At 44.8% G+C, this 12,838-nt stretch overlaps 1 protein-coding gene across 3 annotated transcripts in view; it reads right to left on the reverse strand.

Annotated features, from left to right (window-relative positions):
- The window catches only part of ME3 (malic enzyme 3), a 246,150-nt gene that overhangs the window by 23,575 nt on the left and 209,737 nt on the right, over positions 1 to 12,838 (reverse strand). For all 3 annotated transcript variants that reach the window (XM_034933504.3, XM_003832990.6, XM_055093833.1), the window contains exons 8-9: positions 1,043 to 1,140; positions 631 to 744 (exon numbers count right to left, since the gene is read on the reverse strand). In XM_034933504.3, coding sequence (XP_034789395.3) covers positions 631 to 744; positions 1,043 to 1,140 — 212 coding nt within the window. The remainder of the gene's footprint in view (positions 1 to 630; positions 745 to 1,042; positions 1,141 to 12,838) is intronic.

Consider the following 12,838-nt stretch of genomic DNA (forward strand, 5'->3'; position numbering starts at 1 on the left):
GTCTCTCAACACATGCTAGCTGGAAGCTGGACTGTTTCTCTGTCATTCATTCTTTCACTCATGCCTCACACATTAATTATGCACTTACCATGTGCCAGGCATTGATATCAAGACTAGTCTAGTGGGGAAACTGGAAAGGAACAACTTCTCTACAGTGTGGTAAGTACAATGTATGGAGCATAGATGCAGGAAATAAGCTTTTTGGAGGGGGTAACATTTGAGCACTATCAGAAGATAAGGAGGAAACTGGGAAGGGGTTAAGGGTTGAGAGTTGGCATGTGGAAAAACAGAGGAGAGCAATTCAGGCAGAACAAGATGTGTAAAGATGTGGAAGACAGAGAGCAGGCTGCTTTTGGAAACTATGATTTAATGTGGCTGGAGGCTAGTGCAAGTCAGGAAGTGGTGGGGGACAAGATTAGAAGGGGCACACATCTACACACTTGTACAAACTTTTGGACAGAAGCAATTAAGGCTACTTTGGGATGAATCTTTTGCTTTGGAGCTTAGGCCATTGCCCTCATTTTGCTCTCTATTCTGTTTGAGCAGTTGACTTCTTGGAGACCTCTTCCAGTCCAGTTCCTGGGAGCTATAAGGTGTCAGGAAACCCCCAGGTCTCCAAACTGACAGTACCTTGACAATGAGCCCTTTAGAGTCCACCATCCAGATCTTTCTTGTGGCCTCTGCCTTCGGTACACCTTCTTTCTCTAGGGCCATGACAAGGAGGTGGGCAATGCCCATAGCTGCCTGGAAGGTACCATAGGGTAGATGTTCAGACACAGGGCAAACAGCTGCTGAACATTTATCTGATGTCTTGCCATAAGGACCCCCTTTTCTTTCCCCCACCTCCATGACTCCCAGGAGGCCCAATTAAGTCCTTGCCTTGAGACACCCAATTGTCAGAGCCTAGGCAGCTGCAATGATCACAATATGTCTGTGCTGCTTCCTCTTTTCAGAACCCCAGAATGCCTCCCTTTTTTGATATGCTTCCACTCATTCTTATTCTCTTCCTGGAGCAACAAAAGAAACCCTCAATGCCACATACCTCGCCTGCACCTTGGAAAACAAACACGTGATTGGAAAGCTTGTTCTTGGTGATTCGCAGAGCAGCCAAGATCCCTGCCACAGCAACGGAGGCTGTGCCTGAAACAGAGTGGCCTGAGATCAACCTCTGGCCACAGGCCCCCAGCTCCCAAGAGAAGACCCTTGGCAGAGTTCCCCACATCTGGGACTGTGGAGGAACAGGCAACTTTTCTTAGCCCTTATGCCCTGTAGGCATGCAAGTTTTGGTGCAAATCCATGCTCTCTTTTGCAGATAACTTTTTTGTTGTTGAAGTTGAGAAACAGCTCCTGATTTGTTACTTGACCCCATAAGATGGGATCAGATAGCCAGGTGCTGCTACCATCATCATTCATAAAGAAAATGACAAGGGTAAATATAATGGAAGACAAAAAGAAGCATGAGCCTCATAGAATTATATAAGGGCTAAATGGATAAAAACATTAAAAAAAATGAGAATACAACCTGACCATGAGGCATTAAATGACCATATGGCCTGAGCTGCCCATCTTATCTATCAGGTCATAAGGTTGGCTGTGTCTGGTCCCACACCATCATCAAATGGCTTGAGTATGTCTGGAAGGGACAAGTAAGTTGTATGAGTAGGTGGCTCAGATTCATTTGAGCCACTGCTACATGACTTCTTCTCCCTGAATCCACATCTAAGGCCTCACTGGGGATTCCTTAAGAGCAGCTGACCAAGGAGAAAAAACTTGGGCTTGGTTTACAAGTTGTTGTGAATAAATGTTGGCACCAACTAGAAGTGTAAGGTGGCAGCTTCACAGCCCCAATAAAAGGTAATGGTGAAGGACAGTGGACATGACTTCAAGTGGTAAATTTAGTTGTATACTTTGGTCCAGGGGATGGTTAGCACTACATTGATTCATGAGCAGTTGCTAATGGTTTAGCTGGATGATCAGGGACTTGGAAAGAACAAAATAGCAAGATTGGTGATAAGGAGGTCTGGGGAAAAGGTAGGTGGATGGACCTCTTGGGATAGGTACAGAGTAAGAGGATATTTGTGCCCCATGTGAGAGTTTATCAAAGGACATGATGAAAACAGTCTTTCAATAATCAGGTGGACAAAATGGCATGACCTATGTATGTTAGACAGCATCTTTCTTTAGTCATCCAGGGTTTGCTTAATGGACTTATGCATAAAACAGCCATGGTGGTAAGGATGGAGGCTATGCATGGGCTTCCTCTTACCAAGCTGGCCTGATACTGTTACTGTTGAATGATTAACCTGTCAAACACAGAGAACAATGCTGAGCTCCTTATGGGCACCATTCCCTGGGGGGGACCATCCACCTGGTGGCAGGATGATTGCAATGGACTACTCCCATCATGGACAGGAAAGAAATCTGTCCTAACTGGAGCAGATATACATTCTGGATATGGATTTCTTTCCTCGTCTGTAATGCTTCTGCCAGCACCATCATCTATGGATGTCTGGAATACCTATTTGCCATCCAGATATATTACAGACAGCAAGGCTTTTAATCAAGGACTTTACTTCACAGTAAAAGATGGGCAGCAATATGCTCATGCCTATGAAATTCACTGGTCTTAACATGTACTCAACCACTCAGGAGCAGCTGGCTTAGTAGATCAGTAGAATGGCCTACTGAAGAATTACTTAAGACTTAAGTAGAAGCAACACCTTATGGAGATAATGAGCTTCTGTTTTATGGGATGCAATTTATGATGACTTAGCAAGCAAGACATTGTGTTTTTCTCTCATAGCCAAAATGTATGGGTCTAGAAATCATGGGGTGGAAATGGGAGTGGCTCCTCTTACCATTTCACCTAATAACCCACGTACAGAATTTTTGCTTCCTGTCTCTTTAATTTTGTGCTCTACTGGATTGGAGGTCTTAGTTGCCAAGAAGGAAATACTTCCATTAGGATTTATAACATGGTTCTATTGAATTTGGAGTTGAAACAGCTCCCTGGCCAGCTGGGGCTCTTCATGCCACTAAATCAGTGGGCAAAGAAGGGGATTACTTTTCTGGCTGTTGTGATTCATCCTGATAATCAAAGGGACAGTGAGGACAGGGAGGACTATGTCTGAAGCTTAGGGGAGTCTTCTAGGGGAGTATCTTCATATTTCTATGCTCAATAGTAAATATTAATAAATATATTGCAAGTAAGGATATTCAGGACTATGGAGGATTCAGATCCTTCAGAAATGAAGGTTTGGGTCACTCTACTGGGTAAAGAATCCCGGCCACCTGAGGTCCTGTCTGAGGACAAGAAAACATGGAATGGAAGGTTGAGGAAGAAATTTATAAAAATCATCTTTGACTTCATGACTGGTTACAGAAACAAGGAATGTAGCAGCTATGCATATTTTTCTTCCTTGATCATAATGTGACTATACATAATGATACACATGGGCTAATTTCTTCTCCCTTCTCCTCCCTATTATTTTATATAAGTTCTGTTGGAGGTTAATTCCACATGTTAGTCTTTAGATAACAGAGTTTTCAAATGTGACTGAATTTTATGAGCTATTAATTCTGCTTAGAGGTGGATACAGTGACTGTCTTCCAGAGATGACCAAAATGTCTGTTGGGACATTGTCTATCCCCATGTTGGAGAAAAGGTGAGAATGTCTTCATTTGTTGGAAAAATAGTTGAATGTTGTGAGGCATTTTGTTAGAGGTTTTTTGTTTTTGTTTTTTTTTTTAATTTCAGACAGAATCTCACTCTGTTGTCCAGGCTGGAGTGCAATGGTGTGATCTCGGCTCACTGCAACCTCTGCCTCCTGGATTCAGGCAATTCTCCTGGCTCAGCCTCCTGAGTAGCTGGGATTACAGGCACCCACCACCATGCCCAGCTAATTTTTTGTATTTTTAGTAGAGACAACGTTTTGGCGTGTTGGCCAGGCTGGTCTCGAACTCCTGACCTCAGGTGATCTGCCTGCCTTGACCTCCCAAAGTGCTGGGATTACAGGCGTTAGCCACCACACCTGGCCAGAGTTGTTTTTGTTGTGTGGAAGTACACATGTGCCAGACAGTGTATATGGATGCTGGGTAGCCAGAAGGATGGACTGTACCAATTATTGGGTAATTGTTTATTAGCTTCTTTACACTGCTTTGTCTGCAAACCACTTTTCAGCTTTGCCAACTTGCTCTATGCTGGGCTCTGCCAATAGTAGGTGCTAGAGGGAGACAAAGGCTAGATGAGGGGGATAATATGCTTCCCCCCTACCACCCCAGCATCATCCATCTTGTTAGGATTGCAAGGTAAAATGTAGGACACTTTGTAAAATTTGAATTTTAGATAAACAACACGATTTTTTTAAGTATAAGTATGTCCTATGCAATATGAGCATAAATACACTAAAAATTATTTGTTTCTAACACCAAAATTTAACTGAGTGTCCTGCATTTTGGTTTTGCTAAATCTGGCAGCCCCACAGCCTTAGTTCTTCAACTCCATGGCAGCAGTTTGTTCCTGAAGCAGAAGTTGAACCCAGTTTGCAGTTTGGCTGTCACTGAGAGAACTAGTCTCATAGCTGCCACTCAGTGACACCAACGCCACTAACTGCCACCTCCTCTTTCCTTTGTTCCCTTAGCCTCAGAAGTTGTAGCAGATCCTTAGTGTTTCTTTTTTGGCTTTTGAATTCTTTAATAGACAATTAACATTTTAAAAAATATTAAGTGTTCTCTATTAAAGCAAGTGGTATAGACTCTGATACAGAGAGCTCACAATAAAGTAATCACAATCAACAACACTCCACGATGGTGAAACCAAAACAAAACAAAGCAAAAGGAAATTAAAGTAGGACTATTTATGGCTTACTACATTTGGATAATTAAAAAAATTGTTGTCATCTATGGCTGGTGAGGGAGGAATGAAAAGTAAAATGTTCCAATATACTTTGTGTTTTAAAGTGCTACAATCTTTAGTGGAGAACTGTTTCCCCATCTAGAGCAAAGGCATAAAATATTTTTGCCCTTTGACCTTATACTTCTACTTTTGAGAATCTCTATATAGAAAAGTCCAAAATGTATATACTAGGATGTTTATGACAGTGTTATTTATAATACAGAATGGCTGGAAATAACCTACACATCTAACAGAGGAGTAATGATTAAGTAAAGTAGCCAGTGTAGACACAGTAGACTGTTTTATAGCTATTAAAAATGATCATCATGAATATTATGCAGCAACATGGAAAATGCTGTGAAGCTAGTCACTAACATCAGATATTGTTCCAAGTACTTTATATGTCTTAACATGAAGACAGTTATTCATTTAATCCTCATTATTGCCATCCTCATTTTACAGATTGGGAAAATAAGGTATGGTTTGCTGAATTGTACAAGATCATATAACAGAGCCAGGATGTGAATCCAGGGAATCAAGCTCTAGGGCCTGTGTGCTTAAGCACTAACCTATGTTCCATTGAGTTGGCTGGAAGGAAGAGAACATTAAATAGTATGCATATGATGATTCTAATTGTAATGTATCACACACATAGAATCCAGAAGGAACTTACAAAATACTAATGGTTGCAGGGTGGGAGTATGAGTGAATTTTCTATATTCTCTGTTTCCAGTTTTCCAGGTGGCTTATTTTTAGCTAGCTCTGGGGTGGGCCTTCTCCTAGATTTATACTTGGCTCAGTGGCTGAGATAGGGGGTACAGCAAACAGTTGGTGGCCAATAAGTGCACATTCATCATTGTGGACATCAGAAGGCGGGACTCTATGCAGGATCATACTTCTCAGAAGATGGGGTGCAGGCACCCCTGTCTTCACACAGCTGTGGCCTAGAGGGAGTGCTGAACTGTTGGCAGTGTCACAGAGACAGGGCTAAGGATACTGGGACTTCCTAACATCCTTCCCATGGTCCACAAAGTACACAGTGTGCACCCTCTGAGGGCCTACAAAGTGACAGGCACCATGCTAGGCACTGTCGAAGACAGATGAATCAAACATGATCCCTGCCATCAGAGAACTCCCAGTTTACCAAAACTTGGGCACAAAACAGTAGAACACAGTGGGTAGTCAGAGATCACTGGAAATTGTTACATTCATTTATTTTTTGAGCATCAATTATGAACCAGGCTCAGGTACTGAGGATACCATGGTAACAAAATAGACCAAGCTCATTTCTGTTTGTAAGGAAAGAAATTACTAAATGATTACAAGTGTGATGGCTTTTATAAAACAGTTGTTCATGACATACTTTTTGTTAGTTTATGTACAGAAAAGTATGTTATCAGTATCAACCTACCTCTGCAGTGCCTCCCCGTGTACTCCATGTACCAGTAGCTTTATTCATTGTTCCCTAAACATATCATGCATGTTTATACTTAGGTACATTTCCCCTGCTATTCTACCTATCTAGAAGACCATTTTGCAGTTCATTATTCCTTAAGACTGCCCAAATGATCAGCAAGACATTCCTTGCTACCCCAGGCATCCTTAACCATGCCTCCTTTTCCCATATCTACCTTTTTATCTAACCTGAATGAAGCTGGACTATATCATGGTCAGGCTCAGCACTGTACTGCATTCAAAAGAAACACCAAGCTGACATCCAAGGAAGTATCAACAAGCAGTTTAAATAGTATTCAAATCACTTAAAGAAAGGGCGAGGAGAATTGCATTGTATGACCCTCTTCTGAAATCCCCAAATCCCCTTTGTCCTTAATTTTCTCCAAAGTCCACTTATTATGTGGAACTCCCCATTTTCTCTGCCTCCCTCCAAGTAACTCCATACTTCTTACTCTCCGCCCATAAAACCCTCTTTCATTTCAGTTCTATGGAGTCAGAATTTGTATTTAAAAAGATCTCCAGATGATTTGTATGCCATTCCAGTTTGAGATGCACTGAACTAGATAGCCTCTCTAGGTGAGGTACTAGTTTCCTGCCATTGGCTAGCGGGAGTTTTCTGCTCATCGGAGTCTGTTTCAGGACAGCCTTTTGCCTCCCTGAAAGGAGGGGTTGCGCAAAGCATTTGCCACCAGATGGCGCCAAAGGTATTCCATCAGAGATGATCCCGCAGACACTACACTCTGGATGGGTCTTTTTCTTTTTGGGTGTCAACCGTCTTCTGGGGTTATTTGCAGGTTGAATAACTCGGCTTCCTCACAGAAATTCGGTGCTGGATGGGGATTGGAGATCATGGCATTTAACAGTTGTACAGATGAGGAAACTGACAGAGAAAGGTGGCTTGGCCCTGTCAGTCACCCAAAGCAAGGAAACCTGGGGGTTTCCTTCCCAGGTTTGCTTCCATCCCTTCATGATCTCTGCTGCTCAGACAGCCCTTCCTGACTATAGTTGAAGGCAGCAGGAGAGGTGTTATGGGGTTTCTCTGGGGAAGGACGGAGCAGGGTGGTAGCAGAGGCAGAGGGAAGTGAACTTAGGCAGTAGATGTCAACATTCAGCTGTACCTCTGGAAGGGGAGGGGAGCTCAGAACAATGGGAAATCTGATGGGAAAGAGTCACACATTACAATAAAAGGATGCAAGGTCAGCTGCCATTTATTGATCACTCTTACTGTGGCCTTGGCTCTGTGCTATGTGCTTACCAGCACAGCATTTGCTCAATTAATCTTCCCAACAACTCCATGAAGTAGGGACTACTGTGCTCCTATTTTTTGCCCTTAAAAGTGGAGAATGACACTCAAGGGAAATGGAACTAATCAGGACAGAACTTCTGAATCCTATCACCACCAAGTCTTCAGACCCTCTGCCTCCAATGTCCAAGTACTTGCTTTTCCCCCTGTTACCATCGATGCCTCCCTGCTTCTAGCTAAAGCACCACTTGTCTAATGGATCCCATCATTTTTGCCTACTTGTCCCATTATTCCCACTCCTATTTCCTGCATATTCAGTTTTGCCCTCTCTACTGGATCATTCTCATCAGCATACAAATACACTGTAAAACTTCCATCTTTAAAAGGCCCTCCCTTGGTCCTATATGTCCCACCCTATTTCTTGCTCTCCTTTATAGCCAAACTCTTCTAGAGAGCTGAATATATTAACTGCATCTAGTTCCTTCCTCCTTGGTCCCCATGAAACCCAGTCCAATCAAATGACTGACCCACCTCTTGTCAGGGTCCCCAAGTACCTCCAGGTGGCCAAATTCAGTAATCAGTTCTCAGCCTTCTTCTTTCTTGACCTCTCAGCAGCATTTGGTACTGTTGCCCATTTTTTTTCCTTTGGGAAGCTATTTCTGCACTTGGTACAGGCCAGAACTCAAGAGGAAAAACAGTGGTTCTTAAGCTCCAAATTACAAAGTTTGGCAAATAAAGTTATCTCCATCATTAACTTGCATTTTTGGGGTGCTCTTGGGCTATGCACTAGGGGTTTAAAACTGGAAAGGAAGCTACTTAGCTGTTTCAAGGTAACCACTCTGAGAAGCCCATGGGTCCAGGGATGTGCTGGAACATGACTTGTGCCCATAAATGCCATGGGCAGCTGAAAGTGTGGCTGGTTGTTCCTATTCATGGTAAAAGAAAAAGAAGTTTTCTTTTTCAGAGGGAGATTTCCATAATTACATTTCCTGCAAACTGAGTACTTGAGGTTGTAGCTTCAGGAAATAGCACAAAAGGACATGCTGAAAATGTAGTTTCTGCTTTTAATAGTCATATTTGACAAAGTTAAAGGCGTTTCCATGCTGAACAATAGATTATTGGAGGAAAGAATTTACTGCTTTATCAGGTAAGGGAAAACTTCTGACCCAGGCAGCAAGAAGGACAGAAAGAGTTAGGCTCTGTCAGGGTCTGGCCACGGTGGCTTTGGAGGCCTGGATCCCTATTGGGACAGAACAACCTCTGCTATGAGGCCACACCTGCTTCCACGATCCATAAGATTTACCTTTCTACAGTAGATACTGCCATTCATTTATTCATTAGTATGTGCTGAGTGTTTGTTCTGGGCCTTCTCTGGGCTAGGCCTTGAATAAATAAAGACAAATAAAAGTCTTGTTCTCAAATAAAACTCTCAAGGAGTTGCTAGCATAAGTGTTCCAAAAATTCAGATTCCCCTTTATTGGACACCAAGCAAAGGCTTTCTACATTACTTCACTGCAATTTTGTGTCATAAGGGAATTTTCTGGAGCTCCTGGACTCTCTAGAAGGCAGTTCTCTGGCCAGTGGAGAAGATAGGGTTAGGCCTGTTTTGCCACAATTTGGAAAGAACCAGAAGGAATGATGATCATCTTCTTGGCTTCTCTGGAGGTTCGGCTGTTGCAACAGCTAAAAGGGGAGATCTCGGAGGAGCCAGATACATGAGATCCACATGAACTTCAGGACTAGGAACAGCCCTGGAAGTGAAGAACAGCCTCAGAATACAGGACTTAGTGAAAAGGAAGGCTTTGGGAACAGAGGAGAGAAAAGGTTAAAGAGACCAGGGGAAGTTTCACGGCAGGGGGAGAGATCAAGGAAAGGCCTAGAACTGCTACTCAGTGTGTGTAGTGGTGGTGGTGGGTGAGAGAGAGGGCAGTTGACCCCCGACAGCTGGAAATAATCCCTGGCATCTTGTAAACAAGACAAATGAGCTGCACGGTCTTCAGAGATGAGCCATTCCTGCCTGTCTGCCTCTTCCCTATTGTGGCATCTGAAGCCTGTGCAAAGTCCCCCACACCTTCCCTCTCCAACAAGGTCATTATCTTCCAGGGATGTATTTTGCATTTCTTGGCTGAGAACCCTACCCCTGGCTCACTTTGAAGCCTTCTGTAAAGTGGGTGACCACCATCCAGTGTCACTCCCAGATCCTGGGGAAGAGTGGGATCATTTAGAGTCTGTGGCTTGGCCCTGGATGCATTATCCTGGGGGAAGTGAAATGAGCCTTTATGGACAAACAGAAAGTAGTGAAGAACAGGAAGAGAATTCTAGGCAGAGGGACCAGCACATTCAAAATCATGGAGTTGGCAGAAAACTCACAGAAGAGTGACTAATACAATGGGCTGGAATAATAGGGAATATGTGGGAAAGGGGAGAAAAGTGAGGTGGGGCCCTGCTTCTCTTCTCCCCAGAGTTCCCCAGTCCTGTGCTCACATGTGGCCCTCTCCTCACCTCCATCAAAATCTCTGCCTTAAGTCTCCTCTTTCCTTCTTCCCTCCCGTATCTGTGTGTCACGAGCCTATTAGGCATCAGAGATTATAGTAATAGGTACCATGAACTGAGTACTGCTACATGCCTGTCCCTACCTATACATCACTTCAATCCTTACAACGATTCAGTGCCATAAACGGGTATTGGAAATACTTAGCAAGGAATTGGCATAGGCTGCAACCAACCATAACAGATGCTGGCCTTATAAAAAAAACCCTGACCATTCTGGTGGTACTAGCTGATGAGCAGTTGTGGCTGTTAAAACTGTTAAGTCCATTTTACAGATAAGGAAAGGAAGGTACTGAGAATTTCAGCCACTTGTCCAAAGCCACAAAGCAGGAAAATGGGGATTCAGACCTAGGCTTGTCTTGGTGAAATGTCTGATTGTTAAGCATTGGACTCACAGGGGGTGCTAATAGCCTGACATAACACACAGGAGCCTTTATGGGCGTCTGGCCTGGAGATTTAGCAGGATTGGTGGACAATGCAGGTCCAGGGAAGGCTGGCCAGGTGGAGGATGCTGCAGAGCTGATGAGCCAGTGGGGCTTTCCTGGCTCCAGCCATGCTGTGTGGTCAGCTTGCACGTGGAGGCCAGGGACCCGCGGAAACTGGGTCAGCAGCACCCTGGACCTGGCCCCTTGTGTGGCTCTCCTTCCTTCCCCTGTCCCCAGTGTGACCATTCCCACTGCCTTTCCCCTTCTAGGCCTTTCTTTCCTCCCTAAGAGCAGAGATGCTTCTCTGGTCCCAGCTGAAACAACAAAAGTCACCTGAGCCTCTGCCTTTTCCAAAATTCCTGAGAGGCTGCCAGCAATGAGTCAGTGCATTGGCAGCTCTGATCACCAAGGACCAGCCTGGGCCTGGGCCAAGGCTTTATGTGGGTCTGAGCTGGGGTGGGAGGCAGAGATGATGAGAAGCCCTGGGGAGCTCTCTTCAAGTGCTGGGGCTTCAGAGGCCCAGCCCCTTGGGGTCAGTGATTCTGAGCACATGGTACAGTGGGACTGGTTGGGAGACAGTCAAATAATGTGCCCTGGGCTCCTGCTCTGCACCAGGCATGGCCCTGCCCTCTGGGAGATCAGTAGAGTGGAGCTCCCGAGGATTGAATTCTATCTATCCACTGAGGATGTGAGGCTAGGCTGGTGTAGAGTAGGTAGCATGACCCTAGTCTCATTTTCATGTGGGTTGCTCGATTCCAGCCCTCTCCATGTGTGGTTCCCAAGAAGATTCTGAGACTCTGTCTCCAGCTCCCACGTGTGGTGTGATTTGGTTTCTGTTTACGACTATGATTCTGCATCACTTCCTCCTCCTTCCCACACTCCCTCTCACCCCTTCACTCCCAACCCTCTGTGGTTCTGTGCATGGAGATGCTCCTCTCCCATTATAAGCATGGCTTGTAGTCTTAAGTGGCATTGCTCCTTACTTTGTATTTGGAGATAAAGGGGGACCATTCCAGCATGGGCTGTATCTTCCATGTTGGCTCATTAGTCCTGGAATTCCTTACCAGTCTTCTCATTGTCTGCTTAATAATGAGACTGCACATCACAGGCTTCTGGCCTGGACCCATCCCTAACCAGCTTGTGACCATGGGCCTCATCTTCAGGTCTGCATTCTATAGGAGTTAGAGGAAGGAATGGGAACGATGGGGAGGGCAGGATGAGAGCAGCAGGATGCCAGGGAGCAGTGACACCCACACTGTTTCAGCAGGGTCTGGAATTTCATCCTTGATGAGAAGATACCCTCCACCAATTCACACGTGCAGGAGCAACAGGCAGCCTGATGCCATGGAGAGAGTGGAGAATTCCAAGTCAGACATAATGGGGTTCCAGTTCCAGCTTTGTGTCTGTCTGGCTGTGTGGCCGTGAGCAAGCTTTAACCCCCTGGGCTTCAGTTTCCTCATTAGTGACGTGGGACAGCTGTGTTTGTCCCCCAGTGAGGGAGGGGGGGATGTTGCCAGGCACTTGTAAGATAGTGAGGATGAAAAGCACTTTCAAACTTAAGTTCTGTGTGCATGCAAAATGTTATTTGGTACAGTTTGGGTCCCCTGGAAGCAGATTCTGAGTTATACTGGAGTGTTCAGGATGTTTTTAGGAAGTGCCCTTGTGGGAAGGAAGGGAAGGAAGCAGAATGAGTTGAGAGGGAAGTTGAGCTGTGATGCAGGCCCCAAAGCCTCAGCCAGCTCCATGGGGAGCTTGAGTTGTCCTGCACTGGGCTAAAATAGTTAAGCCTTCATATTCCCTCATCACTGGGTGAGGCCGGGCCCTGGTGGGATGGCGAGGTGGCTCTCTCTCTCTGAGGCTCTGCATGATGTGCTGACAGCCTTGCTGTCAGCTGGGCAACAAGTCTTTCCTTGAAGGAGGATCTGGGTGGCGCATGCTCCTGCCCACCTCTTTATGGTTGTTAATGATATGGTCACACCTAAACATCAGGCTGAGCTGATCAAAGGCTGGTTCTTACAGGGCTCCTGCCATTCCAGCACTATTTGCCAGCTGTCCTCATGAGTTCTAGATTGATGGCTTTAGTCTTGAATTTCTGAGAAAAGAATGGGAAGTCCTTCTTCTCTTTGCTCTGGGACCCAGAAAACCATCCCACTTGGTTTTGCCTGGGAGCAAAATTGGCTATAGAGGCAAGACACAAAAACCAATGAATGTAAACAAATGGATTGATTTAATTAAAAACAAACAGCTCCATGTGTCTGCATGTGGGGTACA

Source organism: Pan paniscus, chromosome 9, assembly GCF_029289425.2.
Source record: "Pan paniscus chromosome 9, NHGRI_mPanPan1-v2.0_pri, whole genome shotgun sequence".
NCBI classification, from domain to species: domain Eukaryota; kingdom Metazoa; phylum Chordata; class Mammalia; order Primates; family Hominidae; genus Pan; species Pan paniscus.